Source organism: Podarcis raffonei, chromosome 6 (genome assembly GCF_027172205.1).
Source record: "Podarcis raffonei isolate rPodRaf1 chromosome 6, rPodRaf1.pri, whole genome shotgun sequence".
Classification (NCBI taxonomy): Eukaryota; Metazoa; Chordata; class Lepidosauria; order Squamata; family Lacertidae; genus Podarcis; species Podarcis raffonei.
Genome location: NC_070607.1, coordinates 52,785,545 through 52,808,881, shown reverse-complemented (window position 1 = coordinate 52,808,881; position 23,337 = coordinate 52,785,545). Strand labels below are relative to the sequence as shown.

At 43.6% G+C, this 23,337-nt stretch overlaps 2 protein-coding genes across 3 annotated transcripts; one reads left to right on the top strand and one right to left on the bottom strand.

The window, feature by feature from the left end:
• Positions 1 to 6,196, bottom strand: RPL10A (ribosomal protein L10a). Its single transcript, XM_053392897.1, has 6 exons — positions 6,104 to 6,196; positions 4,700 to 4,771; positions 3,287 to 3,367; positions 2,730 to 2,878; positions 1,291 to 1,463; positions 1 to 243 (listed from the first exon to the last, which is right to left on the bottom strand). The coding sequence occupies exons 1-6, from the start codon at positions 6,106 to 6,108 to the stop codon at positions 73 to 75; spliced, it is 651 nt and encodes a 216-aa protein (XP_053248872.1). The 5' UTR covers positions 6,109 to 6,196; the 3' UTR covers positions 1 to 72.
• Positions 6,197 to 6,650: 454 nt separating this feature from the next.
• On the top strand, positions 6,651 to 22,930 carry LOC128415974 (omega-hydroxyceramide transacylase-like). Of its 2 annotated transcripts, XM_053392896.1 has the most exons (9): positions 6,651 to 7,014; positions 10,854 to 10,970; positions 16,334 to 16,566; positions 17,072 to 17,137; positions 18,701 to 18,910; positions 19,374 to 19,434; positions 20,595 to 20,831; positions 21,240 to 21,360; positions 22,056 to 22,930. In XM_053392896.1, exons 1-9 carry the CDS (start codon positions 6,972 to 6,974, stop codon positions 22,114 to 22,116), a joined length of 1,149 nt encoding a protein of 382 aa, XP_053248871.1. In that variant the 5' UTR covers positions 6,651 to 6,971; the 3' UTR covers positions 22,117 to 22,930. The 2 variants fall into 2 exon arrangements, with proteins under 2 accessions (XP_053248871.1, XP_053248870.1); XM_053392895.1 differs by lacking the exon at positions 6,651 to 7,014 and having other exon boundaries at positions 8,709 to 10,970.
• Positions 22,931 to 23,337: the final 407 nt, after the last annotated feature.

Below are 23,337 nucleotides of genomic sequence, written 5' to 3'. Positions count from 1 at the left end.
TTCCAGGTACTAGGACTTTTATAAAGCCAAAATCCACACATGTTAAGGTAGTCAAAAATAATTATATTTTCATCAGTAAAGGCGCTGGGGTTTCCCCATGGTACTCTTGATGTACAAGGCCCGCACATTCTGCCAATTTTTCTTCAGCAAAGAGACCAAGAAGTTGATGGCCAGATGAATGTTGTAGACTAACTCATCCTCAGTCATCTTCACATGCCCAACAGCTACAGCCAGACAGAGCACCTGAGAGGACACAGTAAAGTATTTACTCATTCAGTTGTCTCAGTAAGATAAAAGCGGTTAGGGCTTGGGAAAACACAAGCATACAAAAAATCCATTCAAGTTGTTATCCCAAATGTCACAGCAAGGCCTCACCCAAGTGAGCAGAATATTTGGGGGGGGGGGGGAGATGAGTTATCCCAATACAGTGGTACCTTGGTACTAAAATGGCTTGGCTCCCGAACACCGCAAACCCGGAAGTGAGTGTTCTGGTTTGTGAATGTTTTTCGGAACCTTAACATCTGACGCGGCTTCCGATTGAATGCAGGAAGCTCGTGCAGCCAATCAGAAGCCGTACCTTGGTTTTCGAACCGTTTCGGGAGTCGAACAGACTCCCAGAACGGGTTAAGTCGAGAACCAAGGTACCACTGTACTTATCCTGTTCTGTTACACAGCAAACTACAATGGCTCACACAGGATGAATTCCTAAATAGTTTAGGGAATAAACTCTCGAGAACACTGTGGGCCAGTCACAAAATGGCTGCCACAAGGGCATAAAACACAAAATGGTTGCTACATCTAAAAGAGCAGAATAAGCTCAAAAATGAAAAAGGCAAAACTACCACCAATCACCTGCCCCACTAAACAGGAAAAGGAACCTGCATCAGCTACCACTGAATTTGATGACAGAGAGAAGTTATTTTTCACCACTTTAAGGAAGGGTGCTATTTTGTGAACTGTTCTGAGATCTTTTGAGAGAAGGGTGGTATATAAACCTAATTAACAACAAGAGAGACTGAGCCAGTGCAATCAGGAACTGAGCTGGAAGAAGTCTCCTTCTGTATTGTGGATTTTTGAAGGGATATTAACTGAGACTTTTTGTGGGCCTAATAGGAGGAGTACAATAGTACTCTAAATTCAGCCATTCATAAGCCAGATTTGTGTATCTGTAAATAAACCTTACCCAGGGAAATGCAACCAAATTCAGCCAAGTAAAAATGACTATCAAGTTCTTTAGCTTCAGTACTACATCAGAAAATGGAAATATTTGTGCAATTAAAAGAAAATTACCTTTTTCATTTGAAACTTTATTGTGGATTTGACCTCATCAATCTTTGCCACCATGTTCTCATTGTGAGTGAGGAGAGAAGGAAACTTGCCAGCTTTGTTCAGTCCTGGCCCCAGGATTCGAGGAATCTGCTTGATCAGGGACTCGGAGGCCAGGAAAGCATCATACTTCTTGGCTGTAAAAAAACAGAAGGATGAGCATATGGCATCAAGACCATCTGAGGTCCACCTCAAAAGCCTGCAGACATCTTCAAAAACCACCAATGAGATACTTTCCTTGTATACACCTACTTTTTAAGGGAAATTCAAACCAGAGGTTAAATAAAACCTGAAATGAAAACGAGAACTAACCATATCCAACAGGATCCCAAGAGAAGCAGTTTGGGTTCCATATTCTTTAGTTCATTTTCAACTGTATGACAAAATTTAATTTACAGATCATGAAAACAAAGCCTTCAATCCAAAGGCTTATGTAAGGAGTTTTGTTTGCACAAGACTTCTGAGCATTCTTGCTGCACCAGTTAGATAAGATGCTCAGAAATCACAAGTTACCCCAACATAGCAGCCTTGTCTGCACATAATGCTAGCTGCAAACTGTGGTCAGGCAAGTTGGCATGTGTGTTAGAGCTGTGTGCTGGTGCACAGAGCTTGAACTATCTCAGCTTTGCTCCTCCTTTTCTAGGAAAACAAGGCATAGAGTGGCTGGATGGCTATAATGTTATGTGGGAGACAGTGATCATGGTTTGTTTCTCCCACTCTTATCAACGTTTCCCCACTTTTGACAGTGAGCACTACCAAACAAAAAAATCTAACGTTGCTTGGCAGTTTTTTGTTCGTAACAAGATTTCAGCGTCCTCTCCTTACCCAGCACAATTCCAAATTCTGTCCCACAATTCTCCCAAACACCTGGAGCGGATTATGGCGGTGTGTGGTGAAGGCGGCAGCAGCAACACTGCACAAGTGCAAATTTTTCTGTGTATAGACAGCACTGGATAAAAAAGACACGCTCTCTGATGGTAGCCAGAATTTGCAGATAGTTCAGTTGGTTAGAGAACAGCACTGATAATGCCAAGGTTGCAGGGTTGATCCCTGTAGGGGATAGCTGCATATTCCTGCATTGCAGAGGGTTGGACTAGATGATCCTTGGGGTACCTTCCAACTCTATGATTCTATGATAGGTGGGGGAAGGTTTTTGCCTAGGTGCAATTAAGGCATTTTCTGCTTGAAAGACCAAGGACATCTTAACCCTGCCTTATATTTAGCTACTCCTACATCATGGCTGTCAACTTTTCCCTTTTCTTATGAGGAATCCTATTCGGAATAAGGGAATTTCTCTTTTAAAAAGGGAAACGTTGACAGCTATATCATACATGCTAATTCTTATTTGCTGATGTTGTACAATATCCTTGGTGCTTCAGAAGCCCTTTTCCAATTTTGCTCACCTAGTTTCTTTACAAGCTTCTTGTTCTTATTAAGTTTCTTCAGAGCCTCTATGTCCATGTGAGGGATGTCAACAGCTTTGGCCTCATCACAGTGCTGCTGGTCCCCCAATACACAGATTGAGAATTTAGGCCGTGGAGCAGACTTGAGCCTGGTGGAAGAGGAAAAGGAAGCATCACCGTTAGCCACCTCACAACTGCCAGTGATATGAAATGCTAAAGGGATGCACTGCACAATGGCTGAAAAGCCTTACCGCAGCAAGCTAGAGCATCTTCGCCCACCAGCGTCTAATCTGGCTTCATAAAGTGATCGGTGGGATCAGCAGAAGAGCTTCACCACACCTTCCCTCATGTTTTAAGACCCAGGGTAGGGGTCCGTCCAGCCACACCCACTTTGCAGCAGGGGGATCTGAACTACCCGGGCAATTCAGCATTGCACCCAGCTGCCATGTACTTTTCAGTCAACATGCTGCAGGGTAGGTAGGCTGAATTAAGAGCCTTGAAGTAACAGGGAGAGGGGTGCAGGCTGAAGGCTGGGTGGTACAGGAACAGTGCCAAACCTGACAGTGCCAGAAAAACGCTTGTCCTTTTGTGGGTCATAGTTTTTCAGACTGATCTGCAACTCCACAGTCTCCAAGAACCTAAAGAAATAGGAAAAGAAAGAAACCAGTTAGGCAATGGATGAATTAAGCTGTACACCCAAGTACTATGTGAGAAGTGGGTGGGCAAGATACTTATGTTCTCCTAACTTCTGCAGCTCAATCACATGTATCTATCACCAACAAGCTCTTGTAAAAAGATGTCATGTTGATTACTCAATTATTCAGCACTGTTTATTCTTGATCCTGGATTCACCCAGCAGTACAGATATAGCATCAGGGTATGTTTTTAGCAGCATTTTCCTGCCAGGGGAAAAAGCAAAGACAGCAATCCTATTCTCTTTTGCTCCCACCCAAGGAATAATCTACTGCTCTTGGAAGGTGCATGAGCCAGGAATCTTTTAAAAACTGTACACTTTAATCAGGCCTGTGAAACTTTTTTAAAAACCATTTTCTAGGCATGCTATTACTGATGTTATTGTTGTAACATTTTGTTTCATGTTCTACACTACCTTATGATAGATCTTATGAAAGTGTAGTTTACAATTATTTACAAAAACCAAGACAGTGCAAACCACAGAAATTTAAAGAGTGGCTGTTAATAGTATGATCCACTGATACGAAAGAACACATACAAAATAAACAAATGTTTCTAGTCCTTATAAATTTAACAAATACAACTTCTGTAACTGATTAGAGTCCCAAGGGATGGATGATCATCCTGTTATGCATCACCAATCCCTCCTTCTCAATTTCTAGGCAAAGTTGCTGCAGTTGTTCCTTGAGGGAGCAGCTTGTGTTGCTTCCCCTAAATTTCAACAGCTACCCAAATGCCCCACTCCATGCTATGCAAGTGTCTTTCCCCTTGATTCACAAAGGAAAAGTGGACAACTGATGGGCTTGGACAGCTGCAAGCCTCTATTCACACTGTCAAGACGACACTGGGAAGCACCTTCCAGTTTTAATGCAAACAAGATTTACAATGCTGCCAACCGAATGCTAGCAGCTGCAGCACTGCCCAGCCACATGCTCTCGGGTCATATTTTCACTCCTCAGTTAACAGAAAGGGAATAAAGGACCATTGTACAAGCTATCTGCTAAATGTTGCATTCCCCTCTCTGCCAAAGGCGCAGAAAGCATCCCGCCATGTTCCCTAGTTTGGAAACATGGCTAACTTAGGCCCATGAATTTCAATGGGGCTCCTCTGCATAACCATAGAAGTTGTGGATTTACTGCTGAGAAGAAAGGGGGGTGCGCTAGAATGCAACCTCTACAACCTAAGTTCTTTTTAAATCTCCACTTTCTTGCTTGGGCTCTCACAGACAGAAGTGTTTCTGATGTGGTGCACAGAACAAGGTGCAGGAAACTTCTTACTTGCGTGTCTTCGCCTGACTCCCTTGAAGGACTTCCTTCACGGCTTCGTAGAGCGTGTCACGGGAGACTTTGCTGCAGAAAAAAGAAAAAAACATAACCATGTTGCACATACTTATTTAGGCTAGGGCAATAGGAAACCTGTGGCCATCTAGAACAGGGGTTGGCAAGCCTTACCAGCCATGGGCTGGATCACTCCTGCGGAGATTGTCTGTGGTGCAGTGCCAGAAATTGCGCCTGCATAGAAGCGATTTCCGGCGCCGCTCGGTAAGTCCCCGTGCTGCACCGGTTTAGCGCAGTGCGGGGGCTCACCGAGTGGGTGGTGGCTTGTGGGCCAGTAAAATGGTCATGGGCCGCATGTTGCCGACCCCTGATCTAGATGTTGGACCACAACTCCCATCACCCTGACCGCTGGTCATGCTTTTACAACTAATGCTTTAGGACTTTTACAGCTAATGCTTTAGGACTAATGTGACATTTGGACCTGGTACACATATTCCATGGCCAGAAATGGGTGCCAGCAGCAATGACTAAATGCAGAAGGCAACAGGTAACAAAAGCAAGTTATTGGGGGCAGAATATTTTTTGAAAAAGGCGATTTTGTATATTCATGAGTGGATTCATAAATGGCTTCGCAAATTTGTACATTCCTACCAGTTGCTAATGATTAAGCCTCTTAAAAAATTAGTTCCGTTTGCTAAAATAGAATTCAAATAAACCTGCTAAACTAGATCACTCCAGAAAGTCACAAAATACACAAATTAGGCTAACCGGTATAAGAAAACGTTCTCCCCCAAAGTCCACACCCTATGTTGTACACCTGCATATCCAGGTACTCTATGCGTTTATGTGACGGTGGGATTTATTATTCCTTCTCCTGAGTGAATGTGAATATGTGACACCACATATGTCCCATATTACAACACATGCTGGTATTACAATGTGTGTGTGTATACACACTCCGCACCCCTTATCCAGGGGTTGGGGAATGAAAGTTAGCGCATCGAACTCAGGCCTTTTTCAGGGACTCTGGCAGGGAGGCCTCTCTTTCCAACATGAGGTCCTGGAAGGGAAGCCGGCCCTACAACCCTCAGCCTCTAGGGCGTTTCAGAGGTCGAGACTCCCTGTGTTGCTCGGATCTGACAGCCTGTAGGAGCAGCTACGGGCCTCTAAAAACAACCCTTCTAACTTTCTGACAGGAGCCGGAACGGTGCCACGTCGAAGGCAGCCATGAATCCCTGCGAGCCTCTCCTACGCGAACGCCTCCCGTGCCAGAGCCCATCCTCCTCGATATTCGCCCCGCTGAAGCGCCTTCCACCTCCGCCTCATGGCGGCCCTTCGAACACAGCCCTGAAAGCGCGGATGGCGACGGATAACCCAAAGGCCCGAAACAGCACCCAGACTCACCTCATCTTGCCGTCTCGCTCGTAGAGGGAAAGGACACGCCTCCTTCCGCTTCCGCCAGAACTAGCCCAGGAAGTCTCGCGAGACGCGCGCCTGGTTTAACCGCGTGACTTCGCCTGCCGCGGCCATTTGGGGACGGAGGGAGGGAAGGAGGTGGGGCTCGGGGCGGGTGGAGTTTCTGTACGAAACATGCTGGGTTTTTACGGTCACTGTCTCTTGCAGTCAAGGCTTTCCAGAGCTTTAAATAAAGAGCCGGTAATTAAAATACCTGCCCTCCACTCCGCCATTGGCACCGGGAAATTCATGTAGCTGGAGAAATTTAGATTATAGTAGGGCAGGCAGAAAGTAGATCGGGATACTCGTAGATGGATCTCTTGAGTGATCCCCCGGGTAGATTGTCATGCGCGGCAGTCCAAAGCCTTTCCTCTTCTTCCCTTCTTAAATTAGGCTGCCGAGATTAGGAAGACCGGGTGGAGGAGGACAAACAGGAACATATTTTTGTGTGCGAGCTCCAGTTCTGGGACTGAAGACAGCGGCAATGTGTGCCCTTCGCTTCCCACTTTCTGAGCCGCTGTTTGGCACTTGGTTGCCACTGGCGAGCCTAGGGGCACTAGGAAGAAGCAAAGGGAAACCTACGAACCTAGTCCACACTCCTGCTCTAGAGGAGGTGACACAGCTCAGGGTTTTGAGATACAAATCATGGTGGATCATTAAGGATTTCCTGGCAGGTCGGCTGTAGGTTTCGCTAGCTGTATTTTGTCAGTCTGCAATTTTGCATGGGCTTTGCTTCCCAGGAACCTCGTAACTTAAATTTTCTCTCCTTATCTTTTGATGTGCGTACGTGTTGGATATAGATATATACATACTGTACATGCATACATCTAATGAAGTGGAAAGTCCATTGATTTCAGTGGGTCAGTGTCTGGCTTTATGTACTATTGTTGTCAAGCCCTTTGATTTTTTAAAAATGAAATAGCACTATGTAAATATTTTTGTAAATAAGCCTAGTACCAGAACCATGATCCCAAAGCTTTTAGTCTTGTTGCTTTGTCACAAGTCTCACAGGCAGCGAACAATGTTATACAGTGGTGCCTCGCAAGACGAAATTAATTCGTTCCGCAAGTTTTTTCTTCTTGCGAGTTTTTCGTCTTGCGAAGCACGGTTTCCCATAGGAATGCATTGAAAATCAATCAATGCGTTCCTATGGAAACCGCCTTCAGACCAGGTCCGGGGACAGTCTGTCCCCCGACCTCTTCTGAAGGCTGGGGGAGGGGGACAAGGGCTTTTCTTCCCACCGCCAGCCTTCAGAAGGCTGTTCTGAAGGCTGGCGGTGGGAAGAAAAGCCCTTCTCCCCACCTCCCACCCCGCAAGCTCCGGGGACAGGAGGGCTTTCCTCCCGACTGCCAGCATTTTAAAAGCCCCCAGGACAGCGGAGACTTCTCCGCTGTCCCGGGAGCTTTTAAAATGCTGGCAGGCGGCAGCGAAGCTTTCGCTGCCGCCCGCCAGCATTTTCAGATCGCCCAGGACAGAGGAGAAGTCTCCGCTGTCCCGGGGGCTTTTAAAATGCTGGCGGGCGGCAGCGCAGCTTCCGCTGCCGCCCGCCAGCAGTTTCAGATCACCCCGGGGCAGCGGAGAAGTCTCCGCTGTCCCGGGGGCTTTTAAAATGCTGGCATGCGGCAGCAAAGCGTTTGCTGCCACCCGCCAGCATTTTCAGATCGCCCGGGACAGCGGAGAAGTCTCCGCTGTCCCAGGAAGGCAGGCGGGGGGAGCAAAGACTTTTGCCCCCCGCCGGCCTTCAGAAGAGGTCCAGGACCTCTTCTGAAGGCCGGCGGAGATTTCCCTATGGGCTTTCTTCTTGCGAAGCAAGCCCATAGGGAAATTCGTTTTGCGAAGCACCTCCAAAACGGAAAACTCTTTCGTCTTGCAAGTTTTTCGTTTTGCGAGGCGTTCGTCTTGCGAGGCACCACTGTACTATAAATCATACTGTTAAGGTAAGCAATATAAAGAAGTGTAGGTTGCAGAGAGAGAAAATAATAATTTTATATAATCATGCTAGATACAGTGCATCACATTGCATCTCCACTTTAAGCACACATGAATAGGGTTTTCATAATATGTCTTTTCTTGGGAGGGGGACTTGAAGGTGGCACGTCTGCACAGATCGGTGTGATTTTTGACATCAGTCTTAGATACTTTCCTCATGGTGATTTATCTTGACAATATGCATTGAAAATAAAGGTCAAGCAAGATTTCACTTTATCATGTACTTTGGCAATGCAGACCTTTTTTGTTTAACAAATGACTGGTTGGGGGGCAGGGGAAGGGTCCTGAGACAGATGGGAGGTGGTATTGTGGGAGTGGGAGCAAGAGTTCTTAAACCTTTGCCCCTGCAGTGATCTCCCTTAAGAGTTAGGCCCCTGCTATTTGCAATAGGCGTTTCCGTGTGCTGCGCTGGCTCGCCAGATGCAGCTTTGTCACGCTGGCCACGTGACCCAGAAGTGTCTCCGGACAGCGCTGGCCCCTGGCCTCTTAAGTGAGATGGGCGCACAACCCCAGAGTCTGTCAAGACTGGCCCGTACGGGCAGGGGTACCTTTACCTTTACCTTTTATTTGCAATAGGAAAAAAGGATGAATGTTGGTTTGTTTAGCACCAGTTTCCATTGTGATCAGACAACTTTAAGAGATCTTAAAATAATATACTCCTGGCCACATCCAGTGGCGTAGCTCCATGCGTGCAACAGATTTCCCTCGTACTCCTGTCCTCTTCTGCATCCCCTGGCACTGCCTCAGAATCAGCTTGGAGGGGTTGGGGGACCCTCTGGAGCAGATTTTGTGGGCATGCATAGAGAGGAGATGAAATGGAAGCCCCACTGCATACGTAGAACTTCACTCACACTGTGTTGGATACAACCCCACAACCCCAAGCCTGATATAATATTTATGAAATATTACAGAAACTAGCAGAGATGTATCAGGGCTTCACAGTTTTTAAACCAAACCACATAGTTCTAGAACAAACAGTTTAATTCTGAGAAAAATAATCTTTTCATAAAACAACCCTGTGTATATGTAAGTAATACCGTGGAAGAATTTTAAGGCAACATTACACAGTTTTGTACTATGCCAAGCCCAAGTCACATCATGAATTAAGCCAATCATTAAATGAGTTGGATCTGGTGGTGAGAGGGGCTGAGATCCAGCAAAAGCTCCTGACATTGCCTTATCCCCTGCAGCTCTTACTTAGTTCCAGTGGGCAGCAGAAATTCGTCATAAATGACTCCCTGTACTTTTTCCAGTAGGAGCATCACAATCCATTGATTTTAAATTGAGAAGCATAGTAGTGAAAAAGTCTTCCTTTGGAATGAGGATTTTCAGGAACTGAACCTGCCACTCTGGTTATCTCAGCTAAGGAACTACAGTGGTTAAGAACTTAATTCGTTCTGGAGGTCCATTCTTAACCTGAAACTGTTCTTAACCTGAGGTACCACTTTAGCTAATGGGGCCTCCTGCTGCCACTGCACTGCCAAAGCACGATTTCTGTTCTCATCCTGAGGCAAAGTTCTTAACTCGAGGTACTATTTCTGGGTTAGCGGAGTCTGTAACCTGAAGCGTCGGTAACCCAAGGTACTACTGTATTCCAGTTCATCTGCAGGGGATGGGCTGTGGGATAGTAAAGCTGCTTGCTGTGGGTTTTGGGTATATGTCCTCACTGTCACCACATCCTCCTTACAGTCCGCAGCCAAGGAAACACTCCAGCTCACCTGTAGGAAATTCTGGGAAAAGGCTTCCTATTAGACGCTATAAGCCACTGGACAATTTGAATAAAAACATTGATCCTCACCTTTCTGTTCATCATTTCCTTTGCACTACGGGTAACTCAGGATTGCCCCAATGAGGTTAATCTGACTGAGGCACTGTTTTTGTCCAAATTTCAATTAGCATACAGGCAAGTAAACAGACGAAAGCAATAGCCTTTCAGTAATTTGAATCCTTGCTTCGATTTTAACACTTGCTGGATCCAGGAATTAGAAGGGTGTTCAGCCTATCCCAGCCCCCACCAAACTCATAACAATATTATTCCAAGATTATAAAGTGCAGAGTTAATTCACTAAGTTTTCAAAGATAACCTAGCCCTGCCTTCTGTGTAATCCATTGGGCAACAGCTACTGCGTCTGAGTTCCTTGCACAAAGCTCTACTCATTCAGTGTTGAGCTGTTCCTAAGAAGAGATTGTGAGAAAATCCAATTTAGAAAAACACTCTCGAAGAAGACCCAAGAGGAAAAAAATGAGGGTGGGGTGGGGTGGAGACTGCAAAGGAAATGCAAGACAAGCTCCGGCTACTTGATGCAAGACTAACAACTAGAACATGCAGGATTTATTATCCAAAAACAAGAGCTTCAGTCTGATGCAGAAAAGAAGATGACAGACATACCTGCACTGCTCTAAAGCTACTTTGATAGCTGCACAACAGTATTTTTAGCAAGAAAAGTAGTTGAGACATGGCTGTGGATACAAAACAAAAGCAGTTTTATAAATGCACTTTATGAGGGCTGGTACTGAGCAGGGAGACCTGTGGCTCATTCTCTCCTGATTGCATTGATGACGTTTAGATAAAAAGGGAGCTTTGCATAAGAAGAGATTGGCAATTCTGGATATGTTCTACTGAAGATGGCTGAAGTGGATTTAAGCATGTCTGGTGCCCCATTGTCTTTTTCTTTTGGAGCTAGTGGTTTTCTTGCTGTTTATGAAATAGGTGTGATCCGGGGCTTCTTGGAACTAGCGCCTGGAATATTGAGGTCTGCGCCAAAAATATATGGAGCATCATCTGGCTCAATCATAGCAGCAGCTGTGGTGTGTGAACTTAATCTGGGTAAGCACTTGAATTGGTTTGGCTTGTTCTAGATGTACTTATATGCATTTGTGTCTGTTAACTAGGTAATTCACTGCAAAATTTATTGGGTGGGACTTTGGGGAGAAGTTGAGTCCTCAAACTTTCTTCTTTCAGTGTAGCATACAGAGGTAATGCTGTGAGAGTGCACTGTTCTATAAAGACAGGAATAATACCGCAGATTCCCATGCAAATATATCCAACAAGAAAAACCCCAATTTTATTAGATATAGAATGATTTCTTAGACAGATATCCCAACATGTTCTTTAACTGACTGCAGATTTCTGAACACCTACTTGGGGGATTGGATAGCCCTGAAGAATATATTGTAATCAATTTCCACCAGGTTATCTGTCCAACTGTTTGACTTAAAGCTTTTAACTTTGCAATATTGTTCTCTTACTCAGGGGCATGCATGTATCTGAATACTTTAAGAATCTTTTTTAAAAAGCTATAATTGTGAGTGCTCAGGCATAATTTCAGATCTTAGTGTGTTTCCTCTCAGTTGCCCTTATGGTAAGGAAGCTGCTTTGATAAACCAGTGATAAGATATTTTATAACCTCCAACATTTATCCGATAAAAATAGGGATGTCCTATCCAATAACAAAAGTTGTTGCCGTTGTTTGTTACATACCCCGTCCATCTGACTGGGTTGCCCCAGCCACTCTTAGCAGCTTCCATCATAAATAAAAACATAATGAAACATCAAAGATTTTAAAACCTTCCCTATACAGGGCTGCCTTCAGATGTCTTCAAAGGTTGTATAGTTAATTATCTCCTTGGCTCGGGGCGGAGGGTGTCACATAACTCCATGCCCTCCAACATATCGCTGATGAAAATAGGGACATCCTAAGGAAAAGCAGGACATTCTGGGATCAAATCAGAAACCACGGCAGCTTCTATAAATCTGGGACTTTCCCTGGAAAGTAGGGACGCTTGGAGGGTCTGATATTTACCGAGGGACCCAGAGTACTGGCATCTGTCCATTTAGTTTTTTAAAAGTATTTTCGACCCACTCTTCAGTTTAAAAAGGCTCCTAGTTACACTGCTATATTTTAATGAGCACCCCTAGCTTCTCAGAGTTTACCCTTTTGCTTGTTTAATGAATCAAAGGGACATTTATGTCTGTTAGTTCGCATGAAACATAGATAAAATCCAGTCCTTGCCACATGAACAGCTGCTTCCCATGTTTCGGTTTATACAACGTGCTGCCACCCCACCAGGAATTGCCAAGGGAAGGGGCGGGGACAGACTTATGCTGTCATGCCAAGAATGCCCCAGGTCTCCCAGCAAGGCACATATTTTTTCCTTCTGGATACTTGTACTCATCAAGGGACACCAGCCATGAGTTGTACACAGGTGTTTGGACTAGAAGGTGGTAGATCAGCTTGCAGGGTTGTCAACCTCCCACTCCATTCCGGTGTTTTTAAGCATCGTAGGAAAAGCTTCCCTTGCCAAATTTCTCACATCTCCTAACAACTCTCAGAGCCATTAAAAACTACAGCTCCCACGATTGTTGGGTGGAAGTCATGACAGTTTCAAGTGGTATGTTACTGCTTGAATGGTGCAGATGGCAGTCTTAGTTTTGACTCCAGGCCACAAGAAAGTCAATGTCTCCCCAAACTTAAAATTCAGAATTTGCTTTTCTAGCTGTATTTCAGTGACTGAAGCTTCGCCAATCACGACCCTACATGAACTGTTATGCATTAGTTGTTAAGTCACCCTCCCTTAATATCTACTCAAACACCTGGGTATCCCAGTATGCTTAGGACACAGGTATTTTTGATCAATCTAATCTGTCTGGCGACATGTTCCATCTTTCTAAAGCAACTCCCAGACATAGCATGTGAGCTGAACTAGTTTGGTCATCTCAGCGGCTATTGCGGCAAAGAAATGCAGAAGCGCCTATGATTATGCATGTAAGCTGATTGATAACAATATCAAACTGCGTTGCGACACATTAGTGTGTTGGCTGCAATGTGTGTTGCATGAACGCTCCCTGAGCTCCTCCTGGGGGTGGAAAGGGTTCGTTTAATCTCCAGTTTGCTAGTAAAACTGAATTACCATGTCAAAAAGTGATGCAAAACTGAATTACTGTGTCGCGAAATGATGCATGTTCAAAAAGTGTGTCACCAACTTGAAAAGTTTGGAAAGCTCTGCTCTATGCCTTTACCAGTTACCAGACAAACATTTGCATTGCAAGTGGCATTTTCCCTCTCAGGCAGATGCAACAATGGTCTTGCTAATGATTTACAATTGTTGATTTATAAAAGCGTTATTTTATTTTATTTATTTACTTATCTAAAAGCATTTATGAACTGCCTTAATAGTTCATAGAATCATAGAGTTAGAAGAGACCACAAGGGCCATCGAATCCAACCCCCTGCCAAGCAGGAAACACCATCAGAGCACTCCTGACATATGGTTGTCAAGCCTCTGCTTAAAGACCTCCAAAGAAGGAGACTCCACCACACTCCTTGGCAGCAAATTCCACTGTCGAACAGCTCTTACTGTCAGGAAGTTCTTCCTAATGTTTAGGTGGAATCTTCTTTCTTGTAGTTTGGAACCATTGTTCTGTGTCCGCTTCTCTGGAGCAGCAGAAAACAACCTTTCTCCCTCCTCTATGTGACATCCTTTTATATATTTGAACATGGCTATCATATCACCCCTTAACCTCCTCTTATCCAGGCTAAACATGCCCAGCTCCCTTAGCCGTTCCTCATAAGGCATCGTTTCCAGGCCTTTGACCATTTTGGTTGCCCTCCTCTGGACACGTTCCAGTTTGTCAGTGTCCTCCTTGAACTGTGGCGCCCAGAATTGGACACAGTACTCCAGGTGAGGTCTGACCAGAGCAGAATACAGTGGCACTATTACTTCCCTTGATCTAGATGCTATACTCCTATTGATGCAGCCCAGAATTGCATTGGCTTTTTTAGCTGCCGCGTCACACTGTTGGCTCATGTCAAGTTTGTGGTCAACCAAGACTCCTAGATCCTTTTCACATGTAGTGCTCTCAAGCCAGGTGTCACCCATCTTGTATTTGTGCCTCTCATTTTTTTTGCCCAAGTGCAATACTTTACATTTCTCCCTGTTAAAATTCATCTTGTTTGTTTTGGCCCAGTTCTCCAATCTGTCAAGGTCGTTTTGAAGTGTGATCCTGTTCTCTGGGGTGTTAGCCACCCCTCCCAGTTTGGTGTCATCTGCAAATTTGATCAGGATGCCCTTGAGTCCATCATCCAAGTCGTTGATAAAGATGTTGAATAAGACCGGGCCCAAGACAGAACCCTGTGGCACCCCACTAGTCACTCTTCTCCAGGATGAAGAGGAACCATTGATGAGCACCCTTTGGGTTCGGTCAGTCAGCCAGTTACAAATCCACTGAGTGGTAGCATAGTCAAGACCGCATTTTACCAGCTTCTTTACAAGAATATCATGGGGCACCTTGTCAAATGCCTTGCTGAAATCAAGGTAGGCTACATCCACTGCGTTCCCTTCATCTACCAGGCTTGTAATTCTGTCAAAAAACGAGATCAGGTTAGTCTGACATGACTTATTTTTCAGAAATCCATGCTGACTATTGGTGATCACAGCATTCTTTCTAGGTGCTCACAGACTGTTTGCTTAATGATCTGCTCCAGAATCTTCCCTGGTATTGATGTTAGACTGACTGGGCGGTAATTATTTGGGTCCTCTCTTTTCCCCTTTTTGAAAATAGGGACAACATTTGCCCTCCTCCAGTCTGCCGGGACTTCGCCTGTTCTCCAGGAATTCTCAAAGATGACTGCCAGTGGTTCTGAGATCACATCTGCCAGTTCTTTTAATACTCTTGGATGCAGTTCATCTGGCCCTGGAGACTTGAATACATCTAAACTAGCCAAGTATTCTTGTACTATCTCCTTAGTTATTCTGGGCTGTGTTTCCTCTGCTGAATCATTTGCTCCAAATTCTTCAGGTCGGGCAAAAAGTTCAAAAAGTATCTCACAGATCCAAACAATATATTATTCAAATAAAAAACCCTCAAACCAGTATAATAGCCATATAAAAGCACAGAAAAGCAAATAAAACGGAAATCCAGAGGATTTGAACATGTAAAACAGGGTCCATTCTTATGGGCCAGGGAAAGTTATCAGGAGATGTCTGTGGCAACTAATGGTTGCTTCATCACATATGGCAGAGGGAAGGGCATCCCACAGCACAGGGGAAAACAGAAAAGGCCTGTTTTCAGATCACCACCCTATGATTAGACAAATTCAGGGAGGCTAAGGCTACCAGTGGTCATGTTGCCTATATATTCTTACACGCCACTGCAGTGTGAGATTTCAGGGGTTCCAGACGCTTAATCAGGGTTGGTGTTTCGTTTGGGAATGAGGCACAGCTGAGACTGTTGTGTCTTTATGATATATGGTTTATTTATGCATATATACAACCTGAGCCTAAGATGGAGGGGCTCCCAGCTTTACACCCCAAGTGAGTCCTGTTTCTCCCATTGCTGCAGCCTCAGAGTCAACTGCGAGTCCCCTGCTCTTCAGCTTTCCGCGTTCACAGCCTGACCCCTTTCCCCCTCGATGATGTCACAGCCCACTCAAATTCTAAATCCAATGCTCTCCTTTTGTCTCTGTTCACCATCTCAGAGTTCAGGGAGGAGCTCTCCTCATTTGCTGGCAGGCACAGAGTCTTGGCTTTGCTAACAGTCCATCTCCATGTCTTTGTTCCCTGCTAATGGCTCATCTTCTCCCAGGCAATTTCTTGCGCATGGAAAAACTGTTTTTTGATACTGCTTAATACTCCAAGCACTGATTAAACTCCAACACCCATTAAACCAATTTAGGGAAGTCAAGGAACCCACAACTCATAGTGAAATGTTACCTCCAGTATCAGACACAGTATATGTCTGAATACTGGTTGTGGGAGAACATGAAGGAACATTATAATGGTTTGTGAATGAACTTTGTATTATTTTGTTCATTTCCCCACATGAAACACAAAATAGCTTCTGTGGCATGTGCATGAGTAATTGTCGCTTCCAGCTACCTGTTAATTGTTTTAGCATGCTTTAAATAACATGGATTTTCATATGTAGGCTTCAGTCAGCAGTTCATAGCTAATTGCGACCCATCTCCCCCATCATGGTGTTAAGTTCAACAGTTCAGAAGAAGGGCAGAACTGGAAGTGATATCTGCAGATGCCTGGTCCCAGCTCTGCATTTGTCAAGATAGCAAGAATGGGAGGGAATGTGGGGATAACTATTCTTATAAACAACTGAGAGCATAATTTAATAACAGGTGATTCTAATAATCCTGTCTGCCATTTTCTAATAAATGCTTGTTTTTTCTCTTCTGCCAGATGATGTAAAAAGGTTTTTCTACAGGGCTGCACAAGATACCAGGAAACCCATAATTGGCCCTCTTGCCCCTGGTTGCAGTGTGGTTCGTATCCTGCAGAAAAGACTGCACCAAATTCTGCCAGAGAACTCTCACCAGATGGCCACAGGGCGGCTTTATGTTTCTCTCACCCGTCTGGTAGATGGCCAAAATGTTGTGGTTTCTGAGTACAGTTCCAAAGAGGAGCTTATCCAGGTGACAAAAAGTTCTTTTTTTATTTATTTTTTGTTTTTCAAAGCTCTTTATAGTATTTTTCACTGCAATTTCAGGTAATTACACAGTTCCTCTTCTATGGGATGAAATTAAGATTAAAATAATACTTAAATTAACATCAAGGTAATAAAATGGATTTAAAAAAAATAATAATTTCATGAAATTTGTATACTGCTTGATTGGTGTGTGTGTGTGTGTGTGCGTGTGTGTGTGTGTAACCCTCAATAAATATCCTGTAATGAATAAAGTGCTTTAATTGTTAAAGTGTTTTAATTGTTGTGATCCACCCTGGGACCATGGGGTGAGGGGCAGGTAATAATAAAAATACTTTGTGAGTTCATAGCAGAATCAAGGTTTAAATTTCAAGGACTTTCTGGCTTAGCCACTAAAGTTCACCAGCTTGTCCCTTTAAATGAAGAATATGATAGAATTGCTTCTATCCATCTAATGCCTCCACAACACACAGATATTCTTTCTCTTCCCACAGGCATTGGTTTGCAGTTGCTTTATCCCAATCTATGCTGGCTTCATCCCTCCCTCCTTCCGAGGTGTGGTGAGTTTATTTAGCACCATCCTAGAGAAGGCTGGTTATTCTGTCTTTTCATGCTGTCTAATACACTCACAAACTTATAGTGCTCAACCGTCCTGATTTAAGCAGAACATCCTAGAAGTACAGAAGCCATCCCGGCTTCTGATTAGATCCCAGAATGTCCCCTTTTTTTGGTCCCAGTGCTCTGGCGTGAGTTAGCTGGCTCCTGCGAGAGCTCGGGACCAAAAAACCGAGTGTCCCAATTTGGATCCCCTGGGTGTTGGAGAGCATGCAAGCTATGTTTGCAATACTAACAGTGGAATGTCCTGCAAGCTATGTTTTGCAATGTATGCAAGCTATGTATGCAAGCTATGTTTTGCAATACTAACAGTGGTACCTGAGGTTAAATACGCTTCAGGTTACATACGCTTCAGGTTACAGACTCCGCTAACCCAGAAATAGTGCTTCAGGTTAAGAACTTTGCTTCAGGATGAGAACAGAAATCGGGCTCTGGCGGCGCAGCGGCAGCGGGAGGCCCCATTAGCCAAAGTGGTGCTTCAGGTTAAGAACAGTTTCAGGTTAAGAACGGACCTCCGGAACGAATTAAGTACTTAACCCGAGGTACCACTGTACCATGAAGCTTCACTGACTGAGAACTAGGTGAAGAAGAAGAAGAAGAGTTTGGATTTGATCTCCCGCTTTATTACTACCCGAAGGCGTCTCAAAGCAGCTAACAATCTCCTTTCCCTTCCTCTCCCACAACAAACACTCTGTGAGGTGAGTGGGGCTGAGAGACTTCAGAGAAGTGTGACTGCCCAAGGTCACCCAGCAGCTGCATGTGGAGGAGCGGAGACGTGAACCCGGGTCCCCAGATTACGAGACTACCGCTCTTAACCACTACACCACACTGGCTCTCTAGGTGGACCTTCCAGCAGTGCTTTTTTGTGTTCTGGTACTCTCTGGTATGAAGCACCATTACTTTTTTTCTTTTGTGTTGTAATGGCAGTCATTTTGTGCTGGAACCCACAGCAAGGTGTGAGTGCCAGCCAGTACCTAACTTTTTACCAAAAGAAAAGAAAAAAACAAAAAGCCTCGCCTTCAGGGATACCACAGATACATGAATTCTATAAATAGCAATTGCCTTTCAGTTACAATAAGTTTATACAAGGAGCTTAGAAAGCGGATGTGAATTTTAACTTGTTTTATTATTCTAACTTTTTGCATGCTTTAAACTAATGCTGTAAATTTATCTTCATTTTCTTCTTTTATCATTTTGTTAACCGCTTTGAGGCTTTCTCTTTTTTTAACCATCAGGCGGTATATAAATTTTAAACCAATTTTTATCCACTCAAGTAAAAACACAAGCATTTTTTTAAAAAAATAAAATAAAAACATCAATAAATATTTCACAGCAAAAGAAAGAGTCCGATGGTGACTTGCTATTAGAGATCCAAGCAATTTAATCAACAATAGCGGTATTAGAATGCAGCTTTTCCCCCGCTAACCTTTCAAAGTACTAGTTCTGCTTCAGCTGTGCTGATTTGCTTAACACAATTATCTTGAAACATCCCTGTTGCTTTCTTGCAGCGGTACGTTGATGGAGGTTTCACTAACTTGCAGCCTTGTTCCGACTTGGAGACGGCCATCACCGTGTCTCCTTTTACAGGAGAGACTGACATCTGCCCTCGGAACTGCCCAGCAATGTTCTACGGCTTTCATATCGCAAACTGCACCATTCAGATATCCATAGAGAACTTGTGCAGAATTAGCTATGCCATATTTCCACCCAACTGCCGGGTAGGTTTCCTCAATTGTCTAGTTATTATGTTGTCCATCAGTCTGTCAAGTAAGATGAGGGAGTAGAATTAAGAAATGGATTACAAATATTGGGTGGGGAAGAGAACCGAAAGGGAGAGGGGATGCCAGCAAAGGCTCACTGGAGTACAAGCATTTATTTTATACAGTCTGAAAAGTTCTGTGTTCAAATTGCCAGACTTTGATCTAATTGCCATATTTGGATGCACTGCTTTTTAAAAGGGTTTTTCACTGGCAGGGAATGAACTCAAAAGGGCACTGTTAACCATGCCAAGAGGCACATTCAAAGAATACAACTTACATACGATAAAGATTTCTTAACATTTAAATATAATTTAAATAAAATTAGTGCTTACATTTAACATCAGTCTTCTCTTACACCACTGACAACTGGAACAGTCCAATTGTCCAAGATTATTTTGACGCATTGCATGCCTTTTCCTAGGTTTTGAATGACTTTTATTCACAAGGCTATCTGGATGCCATTCTCTTCTTGCACAGAAACAGTAAGTGCTACATGGCTCATAAAATGTTACATGACTCCTCCTGACAATGCGCCTCTCCTCCTGATGATGTGTGTGTGATGTCACAGGCACGACATTACGCATGTGCTGCATCGCTGCCCCCCCAATCTTTGGCCCAAAGTTGTGCCTCTGAACACAAGTAAACAGCATTATATATTTCTGGAGAGATTTCTATACCACAATCACAGCTGTAATGTGAAGACAGCATTATTCTGTTTTCACAGGCACAGTGAATTAAGAGTACACTGTCCAGACTCCATAAACCCAACCCCCTTTCTTCACTTGGCCTAGGAGAAACCCACATTGAAGCTGGTGTGTGATTTAGACTCCAGATTTAAGAGTATTATTCTTCTGTACATAGGAGATTGGTCTGTTTATTCTGGTCTGTAACTTTTTCTTCAGTGTGAAAGACGATTATGGACTTAACAGCATCTAACACTTATCTTTGGGTGCTTCCAGATGGGGGCTTAATATTGCAAACAGGTTGTTCAGCTATAGCAGACAGCTACTTGGCTGGTGAGGGTTTTGGTGGGTTTTTTTGTTTTTTTAAAAAAGGAATCACATTTGAAATAAATAATTTTCTGCATAAATCCTAATTAAATTGTGGGGGGATCCAGGCTGGCATTTTGATCAGGCAGATGCTACAAAAACAAACAAACAAACAAACACCCCTTGCTTACACCAGTAGCAAGCAAATAAATGCCTGTCTGGAAGCTCCTTTGTCAATGGAAGTAACATTTACATGAGAGTAGCCAAACTGGACTTGATTGAGGCATAATAGCCACCTATGAGTAACTATCTGTGCCTTAAAATCTCAGCCAACCAACTCTGTGCACCCCAACCCACCCCAAAACCAGCAGATTTTGCTCATTATGCAACATCTATTTCCCCCTCCTTTTGAAGACTTACATCTGGAGAAGAGTTCTATGTAACTCTGGAGTTTGCTTTTAGCATTTTAAGAAGAGTTGGTCTCATAAGCAATATGCTCTCACTTTTACCTGGTTTGTGGGAAGGGCATAGCCAATAAAGCTTATAAACCCCTTAGATATTTTTCTGTTCTTAAAAATGCCATTTGTATTACTTTGCATATTTGATTATTTCTTATTAGGTGTTTGATTGTTTCTTTGATTATTTCTTGTCAGATATTTTTGAAATCTGCTCTCGTGCCAAAACAGTTGAATTTCTTGGTGTCTTCAGTAAAAAAGAGTTGTTCCACGCTGGTGAAGCGGCTTCCTGCCAACAACCAAGGGTGGACGTCCTCAGCACGCCTATCAGGACAGTTCCTAAAGACTTCTCCAAGCCCTCTAATTGTAAGAATGGTACAGTCCATAGAGCAGGCAGCAGACTATTGCCACAACTGTCTCTGCATTGTCCGAAAGGTGAGAAACCCAGATGCAGACTGCAATAGTACAGACTGTACAAATGCAGACTGCAATAGTACAGACCGTACAAATGCAGACTGCAATAGTACAGATTGTAAAAGCAAGTAAAACAATTTACACAGTCATCAAAACAAGTAAAACTCTTTCAAACCAAAATAAAAGAGTACAGATTGAACATATTGTACCACCAGGTCCTAGTATTATGCTATACACTGTCTTCACACAATGTATCGTTATATATATTTCTGCCATGTCCCCCTTACTTGGGTAATTGGATTTCCCAGTCATTTAATAGCTGCTGCTAGGGAAATACATTGTGGAGATTTGTGTGTGTAATCTGATTTTTCTTTTCCATAAATCATTAATTCCATTACTATTATTATTTTCATACCCCGTTGGATGTAGCTTCAGCTATCTTACAAATGCAGAAAACACCCGGATTGCTAAGTATGGTAACAAGATTCATATTGCAACAGATTACATCCATTAAACCTTCTACAAGAGTGGCATGGTCTTTCTGTAAAAGGTAAGGATTTCCTAGATGAGATTCTTGAATGGGGTTTGATTTTTAATTGTTTCAGCAATGACTTAGCAAGAAGAGTGAATTTTGTGTTGATTGGATCAGAAATATACTTAGGTATTTCTTTGTCTAGTGTATGGTTTATTTTAAAAAACAACCAACCCAACCAAGCAGACAGCCTCTGATTGGCCAGAGGAAATGGTGGTTCTTAATTGTTGATATTTGACTGCAATTTTATAAGGAATTTATAAGATTTAGAACTATGTCAATCTATGTGTGGAGAAGGGGTGGGAGGGTCAGGCGTGCGCTTACCCTTTCCCCACCTGCTATTTCTCTACTTCCCAGTCACCCTCTCCCAAATTGGTTTTCCTGTTTAAAATGTGTCATTGAGTTCCTGTCTCCTGCATTTGTAAGCAGAATGTAGTCTGGCCCAAACTGATAGATATAGGTGGGATCAAGGCCTTTTAGTATAGGACCCCAAGAATGGAAATCCTTAGTGAGTACAGAACTTCTTGATCTTTGGTCTTTAGAACTTCAGGCTTTTTATATTGTCTTGAATCCTAGATGCAGGTGTGTGCCTCAAATGAGGGTGTTTTCAAATGTTATATTATACATAGACAGACTCTGGCTCAAGTCTCAAAGCTTGCAATGTATTCGCTCCCAATTTTCCCTTGATTTATCCTGTATCATTTCTTCTAAAGGTTGTGGCGTGTTTTGGAAGAGATCAGCTGGCTTGGAAGACAGTTCAAAAGGTCTAAGTGATGGTTTGTCAGATGCAACCGGAACAAAGTATTAGCAAAGCATATTGCTCTCTAAAGCATGAAAGACGATTCACCGAAGGCAGAAAGGATCTGAAACTGCTGCAGAGAACATCCAGCTCTTTTGCCTTCAGACATGGAAAGTGTGCTGCCTGTCAAAATTCTGCGGGTGATAGGTTCCCCCTCCCCAAATTATTACAAACTGCATAAAATAGTCCATGACATCACAAAGCTCAGCAGTGAATGGGCTCAGAGGCAAGAGAATGACAGGCCACCCCCCCTCCATGCTGTATTGGTTCTAAATCATTCAAATTTGAGGTGCTGCTATGAAGAAAAAAAAGAAATATATATTTTCATTTCTGTAGGCAACTGCTAGAATAACCCTTAAAACCTTGAGTGAGTCTGCAGGCCAGATCTTTTTTTTTGTGTGTGTGCATGTAACATCTTTATTGAAAGTTCACAAAGTACATAACTACCGTATTTTTCGCTCCATAAGAAACACTTTTTTCTTCCTAAAAAGTAAGGGGAAATGTCTGTGCATCTTATGGAGCAAATGTGTGGTCCCTGGAGCCAAATTGCCCAGGGGCAAAAAGCAGATTGTGCTTCTTTTTTTGAAAGAGGGAAGTGGGTGTTGAAACAAAGCCACTGATCGGCAAGCGATCGTGAGGGAGGTAAGGGACGCTAGCAATAAAGGAGGCTGCCTGGGAGGGGGGGAGGTAAAGACAGCGAACTTGCAAAGAGAGGAGACAAGAAGATTAAAGCAATGAGGAGAGAAATTAGAAGAAAAGAAGGAGCAAAAAACTGCTCCAGCTAAGGAAAAGACAAGGTTTGTTATTGCACCAGGTTGGGGGAGGCTGCTTTAAGGCAAACAAGAGGGAAGGGAGTGTTGAAAGGAAGCAGCTGATCAGTAAGCAATTGGGAGGGAGATAGGGACGTTAGCGATAAAGGAGGCTGCCTGGGAGGGCGGAGGTAAAAGCCCATGGATCCTCAGGATTTTTGCATTGGGTCACCCCAAGTTCACCATCAGATCACATAGCATGTCCATGGCTACAGCCTGCATAAAAAAAACCACACACCCACTGTTTTGTGGGGCTACAATGGCACAAAAATGTGGTTACAAAGCACGGATCCACATGGATTCTCAGGATTTTTGCATTGGGCTACCCCAAACTCACCGTCAGATCACATGTCTGTGGCCACAGCATGAACTACAAAAATCATACAT

Excerpts from the sequence above, each read along its gene's own strand:
- RPL10A (XM_053392897.1), bottom strand. Across the intron at positions 3,368-4,699 it reads AGTCAGGCGAAGACACGCAA|GTTCTTGGAGACTGTGGAGT; the intron begins GTAAGAAGTTTC and ends CTATTTCTTTAG. Across the intron at positions 244-1,290 it reads TAAAGTTTCAAATGAAAAAG|GTGCTCTGTCTGGCTGTAGC; the intron begins GTAATTTTCTTT and ends GTGTCCTCTCAG.
- LOC128415974 (XM_053392895.1), top strand. The coding sequence starts at position 10,769 with ATGGCTGAAGTGGATTTAAGCATGTCTGGTGCCCCATTGTCTTTTTCT. Across the intron at positions 18,911-19,373 it reads TATTTCCACCCAACTGCCGG|GTTTTGAATGACTTTTATTC; the intron begins GTAGGTTTCCTC and ends GCCTTTTCCTAG. Across the intron at positions 21,361-22,055 it reads GCATGGTCTTTCTGTAAAAG|GTTGTGGCGTGTTTTGGAAG; the intron begins GTAAGGATTTCC and ends TTTCTTCTAAAG.